Source organism: Gymnoscopelus microlampas, assembly GCF_963454915.1.
Source record: "Gymnoscopelus microlampas genome assembly, chromosome: 12".
Classification (NCBI taxonomy): Eukaryota; Metazoa; Chordata; class Actinopteri; order Myctophiformes; family Myctophidae; genus Gymnoscopelus; species Gymnoscopelus microlampas.
In genome coordinates this window covers 47,848,687-47,861,519 of record NC_139949.1, presented here as the reverse complement: position 1 = coordinate 47,861,519, position 12,833 = coordinate 47,848,687, and the positions used below count along the sequence as shown (strand labels likewise).

Below are 12,833 nucleotides of genomic sequence, written 5' to 3'. Positions count from 1 at the left end.
TTTGAGCGACGTGCTTGAATACAATAGGGCTGGCTTGACAACAGCTTTCTGAGGTAAGTTGTTTTATTTATTAAATAATGCTCTGTTTTAACACTTCTGCACATTAAAACAAAGACATTTAGCAGGATCTATTCAAGTTACGAGCATAACTTTAAAAAACGGCCGCTGCATTGTCTCAATCAGACTGCTTTTATGCTTCATTGTAACGGCGCACATTTGTAAGCGATGGTAGTAACAACATCCCCATCGCTTTATGGACAACTCTGAGACACCACGTTAATTATGATAATAACATGTCCATCTTTTGTGTGATGCAACTGCAGAACGTGTGTTTTCTTTGCATACAACTACCCTGTCTCAGCGATTAACAGAAATACAATTAGTTTATTATTAATTACACATAGGCCTATTGTTAGGCTACTTTCTAGTAGTGTCTTGAATCACAGTAGGAGCTATTTAGAATATACATGATATGCATTTTGACTATGATTCATAGTGAAATCCTCACTGTTAATCTAACTGTCCAAAATGTAACCAATTCGACTGTTTTGTTTACATTTGATTGAATAATGACATTGTATTCTTGCGAACAGAGTTGGATTAGGTACAGTAAATGTTATATAGCATATGAATGTTAATGTATTGACTGTTCCTAAACTCTGAAAATAAAGTCAAATAACATTTTAAAAAAAGAGATGTACTTTATGCTAGCTGGAGACATCTCATTTGGATGATCATTACCAGCCAAATATCTGTTTAGTGTCTGTAGTCCAGTTGCTATAAGACAAGTGATGTTTCCCTCAGTAAAATCCTGTTTTTAATTGAACTCTGTGAGTGTAACAATTAATCTGCTTCTATGTACAGTATCTGTACCTGTTGTCTCTTCTTGGAATGGTTTTGCCCATTGTTGTACCCATATGACGACACTGTCTTTGTTATGACTCTAGAGATTGTTGGGGTTTGATTAAGGCTGTCAGTTACTATACGCTCATTAAACTCTTGAAAAGGCCGTCCAAATATTATCCAGTATACACGGCTATAATCAATTTACAGTATTGCAGACAAAGTGACACATTTTGAATGTTGTAACCTCTCTTTTAATTAACCACTTAAACCCTGTATACTTCATTGACCCAGTCCCCCAGTGCTCTAGTACAGGGGTCTTCAACCTTTTCAGGCCAAGGACCCCCTAGCTGAGAGAGAGAGATGAAGCAGGGACCCCCTCTATATCGTATAAAATTGTGTTTCAGATTAAAAAATTGTTTTGTTTATTTGGTCTGTTCTTTTTTCCCCTCTACACGTATACCTCTTTGCCAAAAATAGCAGATCTACAAGCTCACAGCGCCTGCTATTTTTGGCTAAAGTTCTCCTTAGAAAAAGGGATGCTAGGGTTCAAGTGTTTAAGGTAAAAAAAAAAAATCATATCACACAAAGATTTGGCGGACCCCCTGTAGTAACTCTGAGGCCCCCCTAGGGATCCCGGACCCCCTGTTGAAGACCCCTGCTCTAGTAGGCCCTCTCTTTTTTTCCCTCTACACCAAATATCTTTGGTGCAGAGCTCACAAGTCACAATGCACCCCATTGACTGAGTCATTTGAAGTGAACATTGTCCGATTTATATCGATGGCTGGCCGATAAGTTGGAGCAACCCTATCCATAATGGACCCTTTTTTTAAAGATTTATCTTTGGGCTTTAATGCCTTTTATTGACAGGACAGTAGGCTGACAGGAAATGGGGAGTGACATACTGAAAGGCCGTCAGGATCGTGACACGCTGTCAGGCTACACTGAGCCTAGGTGCCTGGACCGCTACGTCCAGGCCATGGACCCATTTTTAAACTCGCTTAAGTTAACAATCAGGTCTTTCCTCTAATTATTAGACCTATACTTGCCTCCCGCGGGGTGAATGCAGTTTTCAGCTTCACCGAGCTGATGGCTGCCAACAGAGGTGCACAGAGGGGGAGCCGTTAGGGGTCAAAGTGTCTTTGCGCAGGGGCTGCCCTGGCCTGGAATCGAACCTGGGACAACCTGAGAATCGAATGTCCTCGGTCTGGTAGAACAAACAATGGTTCTTCTCCCAGGGGTCCTTGGGGGGGGGGTTACAGGGGGTCCCCCGCAAAAGTAGTTAATACAGCATCACAATCATTTTAACAGCTTTATCCATTTATACGTCGGCTATTCAAAAATAGCCAAGCTTGTACATCTGCAATTTTTGAAATTCTTTGAAAAAATATATTTAAAAAATGAAATTTTCTTTAACATAAATCTTCTCTTCTGGGGGTCCCTGTCACAAAATATTTTCAGATGGGGGGTCAGTGACCAAATACATATTAATTTGGGGTGCTTGACATGAAAAAGTTTGAGAACTACTGTGGTAGAAGAGTTCGTGTCGTCAGTGACATTCCTGTTTGTCCGATGTAGCTCTCTGTCTGTCAGCGTTGTATTGCTTTAAAATGTTCTCCTTTCAAATTAAAACAAGTGTGTTTCTTTTCAGTTGATGTTGTCCAACCTTTCAAACATGATGTTGCATCATGGATTCAAGAGCAGTAAACAGGACTTTACGTTTGGACCGTGGAAAGTGACCGCTGCCAAAACCCACATCATGAAATCTAAAGACATTGAGCGGTGAGGCCCTCCCCTGTTAACCACATGAATCCCTATTCTGGATAATGTCATTATAGTCAAGCATTCTGCGAAAATAGCTGTCGACAACGCGTCGCAGCAAGATGCGTTATGATCTTGTAGATCAACTATTTTCACCATTTGACGTACAACCCAAAGTATATAAGGTTCAAGACAAGTCATACGTCAAATACAGCCTGGCTATGACTGCACATCTGTTTAGCTTCTCATTTATTTTAGTCTTTTACACACAAACAATATTTTCTTACCGGCTAATTGTTTGCATACACACAATGCCCTGGGTGCGATAGGTGCTTGTTCAATTAAAGCATTTACAAATAAAGTGACCCCCCCCCCCCCCCCATACATCTAGGAATGTATTCTTAGTTAGGTTTGAGAAGGTACCAAAATGAAACGTATGTAAAATGTGTTGATGAGATCCATAAAACATGTTCTGAAAAGACCACAAGACATAGTATATGAATTGAAGCCTTGAGCTGAAATCAAGGTGTTTTATTTTCTAATATTTTTAATTGAGTTTTTTCCCCCCAGTTGATAAACAATACACAACATCCCTTTCATTCTACACATACACTCTCATCCACCCTCCCAACCACCTACACAGACAGACCCACATAAAACACACAGTGCCCAGGGGTATAAAAGGAAGTCAAAGTGTTTTGACAAGGTTATGCAACTTAACCCCAATTATGACCATTTTCCTTTAATCTGGCTGCTTTGTTTGCATCATTATCGAGGAGTTGGGGTATAGAGCGTGCCAAAAATCCGTCACAAAACGTCACAAAATTAAGTTCCAAGAAGATGAAACCTATGTGAAAGGAAAAATGTGTAGAGGTATTTCTGTGGCCTACTGGCAACATGCATACAAAGTGTGGCATCGATCGGTCCAGAGGTTTGCAAGATTAGCCCCCCACACACACACACACACACACACACACACAGACCCTCTCATAGACGGCTAACCTCTTGCAGAAGCCATGCTGTAAAAATGTACCCTTGACTTAAAAATGTAATACTCAGGACGTAAATGTGCATGCTATCAGTTGCCATTTGTTCCAGGTTAAATCTTTCCAGTGTATCTCCAGGTTGGCAGAGGAAATGGGCATGCCCGCCCTCCCAGAGATGCTGTTTGGTGACAATGTCCTGCGGATCCAACACACAGACGGCTACGGCATTGAGTTCAACGCCATCGATGCCTTGAAGAGAGTCAACAACCTGGCCGACAATGTGAAGGTGGCCTGTTCACAGGAGTGGCTGGAGAGCAGGCAAGAGGACCATCTATTTATCTAGCACACCATGCACCTTTTACACCTTGTATCAATTTATCTCGTACACCATGCACCTTTACACCTAGGGCGAACATTCTGCAAAACTAGCTGATCTACAAGCTCACAACGTGACACATTGCAGCACATTGTGAGCTTGTATTATCTGCTATTTTCTGTAAACAGATTTTGTGTAGAGGGGGAAAAAGGAGGGGGCCTAGAGTATAGCGTCCCTGAAGGACTCCAGTCAATGAAGTATATAGGGATTAAGTGGTTAATAACCGCAGGAGTAGTATATTGTGATAAAACGGCTGCTTCTGTAGAAAACAGTAAACCTATAACGGTGCCAAGCCCTCGATGTAGGTCCGTGTTTTTCCAAAGTTTGCTCATGGTGCAGTGCTGGGTAAGGTCTTTCTCTCTCTCTCTCTCTCCCTCTCTTTCTTTCTAATTAGTTACTGTGGATTTAAACAGGACACCTACCTTTATTCTCAGTTCCTGCCAGCAGTGCCAACAGCTTGGCTGGGCGCTCCAGCAAATACAATTGGCAGTGGGAAGGGTGGTGAGCGATCGTGTCGTTGGGGGACGGATCCTGGAGAGATGACATGTTATGCTGTCCTGTCACAATTATTACATAATTGCCTGCAGTGGTGTAAAGTAACTAAGTACATTTACTCAAGTACTGTCCTTAAGTACTATCTTGAGGTACTTTTACTTCACTGGAGTATTTCCAATTGTCTATACTTTTACTTCTACTCCACTACATCTCAGAGGACAATATTGTACTTTTACCCCACTACAATGATTTGAAAGCTTTAGTTACTAGTTACTTTGTAGGTATAATTAATTACATTATAAAACATACATTAACCATTTCAGCCCTGTTTTATGCTTAGGCTATTTGAAAATATCCGATCTACAAGCGCACAACGCGTCGCGATGCGACGCGTTGTGAGCTTGTAGATCTGCTATCTTCAAACATTTTAGTACTTTTACTCATTTTGCATGATTGCATGATTTGCATTTTGCATGATTGTTGGACAGCTGGTTGAAATGAACAGAAATGTCCTATTTCCATCATTATTTCCACGTCGTTGTCCACGCTCTTTTTACCACTTTCAACCTGGCGTCCCTATTTTGGCAAAATGTTATGATCGTGACTCCCCCTAAGTGCTGTCTTAAAAGGCTTCACTGTCAGGTAAAAAGAAGCAGCTGTCGACTCCGTGTGTGTTGAAGAAGGCATATGGTTTTCGGCGCTGTCCTCAACAATTGTTTTTTTTTCTGTGTGGCAGCGACAGGGATGTGCAGTAGTTGCGGGGAGTGGCAGTGACTAAGAGAAATTGGAGAAAACCACAAAAAGAATTCGAGCACATCAGATAATTTTATTTAGCTCATGTAAATAATTTAGTGGGAATCGTCAAGCACATTTCTTCCCGTTAGAAATGCATATTTATAAAACGTTGAATAAAAAGGCTTATATATTGAGATATGCTTGTGGGTGGTCCAGTGCAGTTATGATAAAATACATTATCATATGTTTTCAATTAACTCCCTGAGTGCCAGGATTGCCAGAATTATTTCAGAATTGATTCTGAAAAGTGCCAGAGTTTTTTTTCACAGAAAACAAAAAGTGCTTAGGAAGCGAGATACAGCCTTTTTCAGTTCTAAGTTAAACAAGGAGTGGATGTAGCTGCACATCTTCAGATGATGATATATTGGGTTCTGAACATGTTTTTCAATTTTTTTTATTTTTTATTTTTTACTATTTTTTCAAAAACACGTGAAACACGTTAATGGCACCCAGCGCCATAGCGGTAAAAACACGTGAAACACGTTAATGGCGTTCAGTGAGTTAACATGATCCAGTGTGCCGTGTAAAGATAAAATGACGTTGCTTAATATGTATACATTTTGTTGATGTAGAAATTTTATGATGTGCTTTGTTTTGAAAGTAGGATTTAGGACCGGGCCAGATGGTCCAAACCAGAGCAGGTTTCAAGTCATGAGACAGACAGCACTTGATCTCCGTTCTTAATGACAATAAATTAACCTTATGTGACATAATATTATTATCATTATATTGTCTTAGGGCTGATTCCGAACACTCCAAAGAGGTACAGAAACCCTACGACTGGACGTACACCACTGACTACAGAGGCACCATGATAGAGGCAGACATGCAGATGAGGGTGGGTGACTTTTATCAATTGTCCTCATTCATATGCATATCATTTATAACGAGTCGAGTTTGAAGATGTCTCTACCCTGCCAATCGATTACCGTTAACGAATGTTTCAGTCAATCTACTATTCGTGAACTTTTGAAATGGAATGTCAATTATTTGTTGTCATCATCTTATGTTATAGTAATCGTAGTTATGTCAAGACAAAACCCCTGCACACGGTCTAAAACATTCAAAAATCTGTTATTACACGTTTCAGTCCTTAGACCTTCATTAGACCTGATCTAAGGATCTGACACGTCGTTTTGTAATAAACGATTTTTGCAAGTTTCTAGAGACGGTGTGTGTGATTTTTAGCGGCGCTAGCCGCTCTATACCTTTAGGTATAGAGCGGATATTAGCCCTCTATACCTGGCTTTTGCGTCAACGTTCTGATTGGTCAGGCTCGCCAAGGTTCTGATTGGTCAGGTCCGTCAACGTTCTGATTGGTCAGGCTCGCCAAGGTTCTGATTGGTCAGGTCCGTCAACGTTCTGATTGGTCAGGCTCGCCAAGGTTCTGATTGGTCAGGTCCGTCAACGTTCTGATTGGTCAGGCTCGCCAAGGTTCTGATTGGTCAGGTCCGTCAACGTTCTGATTGGTCAGGCTCGCCAAGGTTCTGATTGGTCAGGTCCGTCAACGTTCTGATTGGTCAGGCTCGCCAAGGTTCTGATTGGTCAGGTCCGTCAACGTTCTGATTGGTCAGGTCCGTCAACGTTCTGATTGGTCACTACTCATGACATCACTAGCTGTAAAAGTCCGGAACATAAACACTCTGGGTACGGCTTATAAATTGTATAGATTATTTCATAACACATACATATCTTTCTGGTACCACATTTATACACACGCACACACAAAGTTTATTTTTTAGGTACCCACTCTATCAGCTATGACAGATCAGTTTTTGCCACTTACCTTGGAATGCATTTGGTGATTCGCTTCCAATGGCACTATTTAGTGCCACTGGAAGCCTTGAAATAAATTTACAGAGATTTAATATTGTTTCTCTAGTAGAAACACATATCTATGACAAAATATATCAAAGGCGCCGCTACCTTCACACAGGTGTGATTTTTCTCATTGTGTGCATTAAGAAAAAATATTAGAAATATTTGTTGGGCAAGATGACAGTGGAAACGTTGCTCAGTCACTATTCATTCAACATGTGCGTAACAGTTTTTTATTCAACATTTCGAAGGCATTCATTTGAACCTTTTTATTGTGCCTATTCTTTGGCGAACATTCAATGAAAATAGCAGATCTAGAAGCTCACAATGTGTTGCATTATGAGCTTGTAGATCTGCTATTTTCGGGCAAAGATATTTTGGTGTAGAAGGAAGAAAATGTGGGTCCTCCTAGTATAGAGCCCTAGGGGACGCCGGTCAACTATGTATGTAGGGTTTAAGTTATTAACATTGGATGCAATGGAAACAACTTATGAGATCTATCTGCCTGAAAATGTCATGATCGGATTTTCTTTCTGATTTTCTTCCTCAAAAGGTGGTAGAGACAACGGAGCGCATAGACCTGGAGAAACTCAAAGCACGGGAGCAGATCATGTTCTTCGATGATGTGCTGCTGTTTGAGGACGAGCTGCACGACCATGGCGTCTCCACAATCAGTGTTAAAATTGTCAGTAAATGACTTGATGGTCACAAAAAATTACCCAAATTACTTATTTCTCCCTGGGCTTCCAGCCCTTTGACAGAGTGTGAGAACCTTATGAAATCACATACCCGCTCCCCCTTCTGGCAGTGAGCAAGTACTGTGACTGGTTTTCTCAGAGACAACAAACATTGTTGCTTGTCTTTTACTCACATCTGCCACAGCCAAATGGATGAGATGCTATTATTAGCAGAGTTCCTCGCTTTTGTTGTAACCATGGTAATCAGTGTTATAACCTGCTCCATGGTCCAAATTGATAAAACAACTATAGTAGTATAGTTGGTAGAGCAAAGATGGATTGGAGCTTTAAACAATGATTCAACATTTTTTTTAAAACATTTTTTATTTAATTGTATTATTACTAATAGATATTTTTCCTCTAACTTTTTTATAAGGAAATAACTGGGTAGTCATGCAAAATGCACATCAAACAATATAATGGGTAATAATAGTAGATTTTGATCAGCTCAATTGATCACGTCAGTAGCCCACCCTGATCACCTGGTAGATCAAAAAGAGGTGTTTTCACACTCCTGCCCTATAATGATGTCACACCACAGCGTTCCATACAATACATCCATGTTGTATGTATGTGAGTGAGCGTGACAATGATTGAAGTCCTCTGTTTTCTACAGAGAGTGATGCCTACCAGCTTCTTCCTGCTGCTGCGTTTCTTCCTACGAGTTGACGGTGTGATGATCAGGATAAATGACACACGACTGTTCCACGAGGCAAGTTATTCGTTAAGTTATTCTTACAATGGTTGGGAATGTTTTTCAATGTGCATAGTGGTTGTGTATAATGTCACACTGAACATTTAGGCATCTGCCCTTCTTGCAGTGATGTCGTCTAATACAATGAGAGAGAATAGACTGGAATTCGTGTCTAATTTTATTTAACACCATCTTTGATTATTGACCACATTAAATCTGGTGTCCCTATTTTGGACATTTTTGTGGAAATATTGTACAACGTAGAGTAAAATTAAGTGGTTAAAGCAGTATTGTCATGGTGGCCATAATGCACAGCACAGTCACCTACTATGTTAGTTTTCATTTTGTTATTAGGCAGTTTACAAAATGAAGATGTAACGTGTTTATCAAGGGAACCACTTCAGAGTTATGCTCTCACTAGGCTGAGCTGTATCTTGATTGCAATCTGTTGACCATGAATAACACACAATTAGGACATTATCTTGTCCATCTGCTCTTTGTAGACTGTTCCAAAAAAGACATGTTGACATGAGTTTTCTTGGTGACCAACACCGAGACTTAAAATCAAATCTACTCATAACTCGCCATGATGAAAGGAGCATTTTGAAACATTAAAAGAGCCTCTCTTTGTTCTTAATCTATTGTGAGCTAATGTCCATGTCTTTATAGGCTGGAAGCAACTACCTTCTCAGAGAATTCAGCACAAGAGAAAGCAAAATAGCTGAATTGAAGGTGAGCTATCGGAGACTATGCAATTTGCTGCACCACAAACACATGTTATATAAGTGATGGCTGTTTTTATTTGAGATTTTCGTACCACATAGGGCTCTTATGCCTGACAGCGAGTCCCCGGTTCGATTCCCAGGCAGGGTGGACAGGCCTTTATGTCACCGCCTGTCTCTCTGTCCCACTTTGCTGTCTCTCTACACTATCACTATGGCACTAAGGCAAGAAAAGCCTGAAATTATGAAAAGGAAAGAAAAAGGTTCCTATAGAAAACACAGAGCTTTTGAAAGGAAGTTCTGATGTATCTGAGTGTTTGTAATAATTGATTGAAAAATTAGCCATGTGCAGTAATTTCGAAAATCGAGAATGCAATACATTGATGCATCGTTAATAATAATAATTTTGAGGTACTGATGTTTTGATCTTTGTTTGTTTTTTGACGTTTGTATTGATATAAATGCATATATATGAACATATATTTGTGCATATCTATCAAAAGGATAAAACACAGACAATCTGGAGAGCTTATTTCCATTGGTCCTTTAATATGTTGATTAAACGCTGTGCTATCTCGTAGACGTAGGGGCAATAACAAAACTATTGGATTTCTCATGTTTCCTCTAGAATGTCCCCGCATCTCTGCACACCGACCCAAATGAAATCGCCCAGTACTTAGACCTGAAGTTGACTGAGTGTGAGAAGCTGGAGCTCCCTTCAGTGGACAACGACTCGGCCGGTAACCAAGAGAAGAACGCACAATAAAATCCCCTTTAACCGTGTCCCATGTCCTAGCGTGGGTTATAGCACTCGTCCAATATTTGTTTACTCTTTTAGCACCACACCGGTGGTGCTGCGCGTTTAGCCCATTGACTGTGACTCGCAGTATACTTTACATTAATTACTGGCCACTGTTTTCCAAAGCATACTGCCGTTTCTTAGATTTTGAAATAACGACATGGTTTCACTTTTTTTTTTTTTATTCAAATGGTGCAGGTTATAAACCTATCTTAAACATCTGTGCCTCTCTGGCTGTTATTTCTGCCTGATAAGAATTCATGGACATTTTAATTTGATTTGTAAATCAATATTTTCTGGATAACCTATCTAAGGCAATTTTCAAAGTCTCTGCACGTTGATTTTCATACTGTGCTGAAATGAATGGAATCCAATGGCTTCCTCTAAGGGGGGGAAATAAAACAAAACATGGTAATGTATGTTTTGCAAAATTGTCAGTGATAATATAAAGTATGCCATATGAGTCAGAGTCGTGAGTTAAACATGCAATACCACTGGTATGGTCATTTAAAGCATCAAATAAGAACACATTGCACCCTGCTGTCCTTGAAAATGTGTCGGTTAATTACTTAGGACGTCCTCAAGGGACCTCGGTTGTTAAAAGGATCCCTGGGTAATAAGCCTTAATAAGTAATACATTATAATTGCCCTGTATAACATTTTTTGTAACATTTAACCCATTGATACCTGGAACGCATCTGTGTCACTTGATTCATTGGCTATTCAAAAATAGCAGATATACAAGCTATGAGCTTGTAGATCGGCTATTTTTGAAAAAACGTGAAAATTATTTTTTAATATTTTTGCAAATGAAAACAATCTCTCACACACACACACACACACACACACACACACACACACACACACACACACACACTACATAATGCAGCTGCTAATAATATGACTGTCAAGTCATATTTATTTCTTGTTTTCATTTCCTGAAAAATGAATATTTTGGAGTTAGCTGGTTTCTGCCGGACAGCAGAGATATGTCATGTGTCCATGTGTGGTCCAGCCCTATGGCATGTATGGAATGCATGTGCTTATAAAAAAAAACATTTTAAATATTGTTTTGATGCTCATATTAATTAACCTTAGGAAGTATTAAGTCGTTTTTTTTTAGTTGGCGCATGCATTCCATACATTCCATAGGGCTGGACAAATGACATCATCAACCTGCGACGGGCGTTGTCCCCCTAGAGTAAAAGACGAGCTATTTCTAAAATATATGCAATATTTAAGGTGTTTTTAATTTGAGTTATAGAGGGCAATTATAATGTATCAACCCATTAAGACCTGAAGCCGATTCTACATGTCTCCGATTCTAAATCCCAACAGTATTCTGAAAAACATAGGTTTCTATGCCAGTGGTGCTCAAACTTTTTCATGTCAAGGACCCCCAAAATTATATGTATTTGGCAGCCGACCCCCGTCTCAAAATATTTTGTTCCAGGGACCCCCCAGATGCAAAGAATAGAGTTAAAAATGTTTGCTTTAAACAATATATATTCAAAGATTTGCACACATTTTCACGATTTTTCAAAAATAGCAGATCTACAAGCTCGTAGCACGGCACTCGGTGCCGCGCTATGAGCTTGTATATCTGCTATTTTTGAATAGCTAAAGTGTAAAATAATGGCTTTTTTTTTAGCTCAAATCAAAAAGTGGCACATACACGTTCCAGGTCTTAATGGGTTAAGGTATATAAGGCTTATTAGCCAGGGATCCGTTTAAGAGTTGTGGTAACACTTTCCTTGCTGGATGTTGAGGGATTTGGGTTGTGTAAATGTTTGATGGTTTTATATGAGGGTTTTCTACATAAGTCTGGAATCATTTGGGATGAGTGAATGGTTAATTGGATGACACGGAGTGGAGTGTGCGCCCAGCCTGAAGCCTGAATTGATCCCTCTCCATTTTGCTTTCTGGGGCTGTCTGAAGGAAAAAAAAGATATTCACCAAAACATTACCATTTCCAGCAGCTTGCATAGCTGTCTGGATAAGCTTATTAATGAAAATTAAATAAGAAATAAAAAAATATTGCCAAATGTGTAATTTTGAGCTATGAATAAGTGATTTCTCAATGATGCCAGACTTTTCAAGACCCTATATACTGTATTTTTAACATATTATATTATGGTGTCCTCTTCCAAACGGTGTGAACAGTATAAAATATTCAGTGTGTTCGTAATGCAACTAGATGCAACCAGGACCGGTGTCATACGAACTCCAGATCGTAAATTGCAGCATGTGCTACTACCCTACTTTTGTCATAAAACTGTTTTTTTTATGTTGTTGTTTTTTTTAATGTCTTTATTTGACTGGAAGACATTTTGCACTGTCAAATCGATTAGCTAAATTTTTGATACAAAGTAATGACATCAAGGTACACCGCATATGATTTTTAATTGTGTTTCTGAGGCTTGTTGCTTAATGTCTGTAAATGCCTGTAAAAATACTAGCCTTATAAAATAATTGATGTTCTTTTTCTCATAATAAAGAACTAAATAACCCCATTTCCATCAAGTTTGCAGTCTAATTTTAATCTGGATGTTTGTCTCGTTTTGGGAGATTGAATGTATTGTAAAAAAACTAGAGAAAGTGCTCCTTGGGTCAGGTAGGTTATTGTGGCCTCCTGGTGGCACTATAATAGGCCATTTCTTCTTAGGACCGGCGGCAGCTCCGGTACACAAAGTGTCAACTTTGAGTCTCCTACCGGAGACATTAGCATATTTCCGCTGCTCATCAAATTATTGGCTTAGGAATGCGACAAAAACTGAAACATTTCCACGAATTCAAGGCTTCATGGG

The 12,833-nt window shown here is 39.5% G+C and overlaps 1 protein-coding gene across 1 annotated transcript; it reads left to right on the top strand.

The window, feature by feature from the left end:
* On the top strand, window positions 1-12,539 carry tiprl (TIP41, TOR signaling pathway regulator-like). Its single transcript, XM_084074030.1, has 8 exons — window positions 1-53; window positions 2,495-2,625; window positions 3,729-3,908; window positions 5,995-6,094; window positions 7,628-7,759; window positions 8,428-8,523; window positions 9,175-9,237; window positions 9,856-12,539. Exons 2-8 carry the CDS (start codon window positions 2,498-2,500, stop codon window positions 9,991-9,993), a joined length of 837 nt encoding a protein of 278 aa, XP_083930156.1. The 5' UTR covers window positions 1-53; window positions 2,495-2,497; the 3' UTR covers window positions 9,994-12,539.
* Window positions 12,540-12,833: the final 294 nt, after the last annotated feature.

Coding starts and splice junctions, on each gene's coding strand:
- tiprl (XM_084074030.1), top strand. CDS start 2,498: ATGTTGTCCAACCTTTCAAACATGATGTTGCATCATGGATTCAAGAGC. Junction 2,626..3,728: donor AAATCTAAAGACATTGAGCG/GTGAGGCCCTCC, acceptor GTGTATCTCCAG/GTTGGCAGAGGAAATGGGCA. Junction 7,760..8,427: donor CCACAATCAGTGTTAAAATT/GTCAGTAAATGA, acceptor TGTTTTCTACAG/AGAGTGATGCCTACCAGCTT.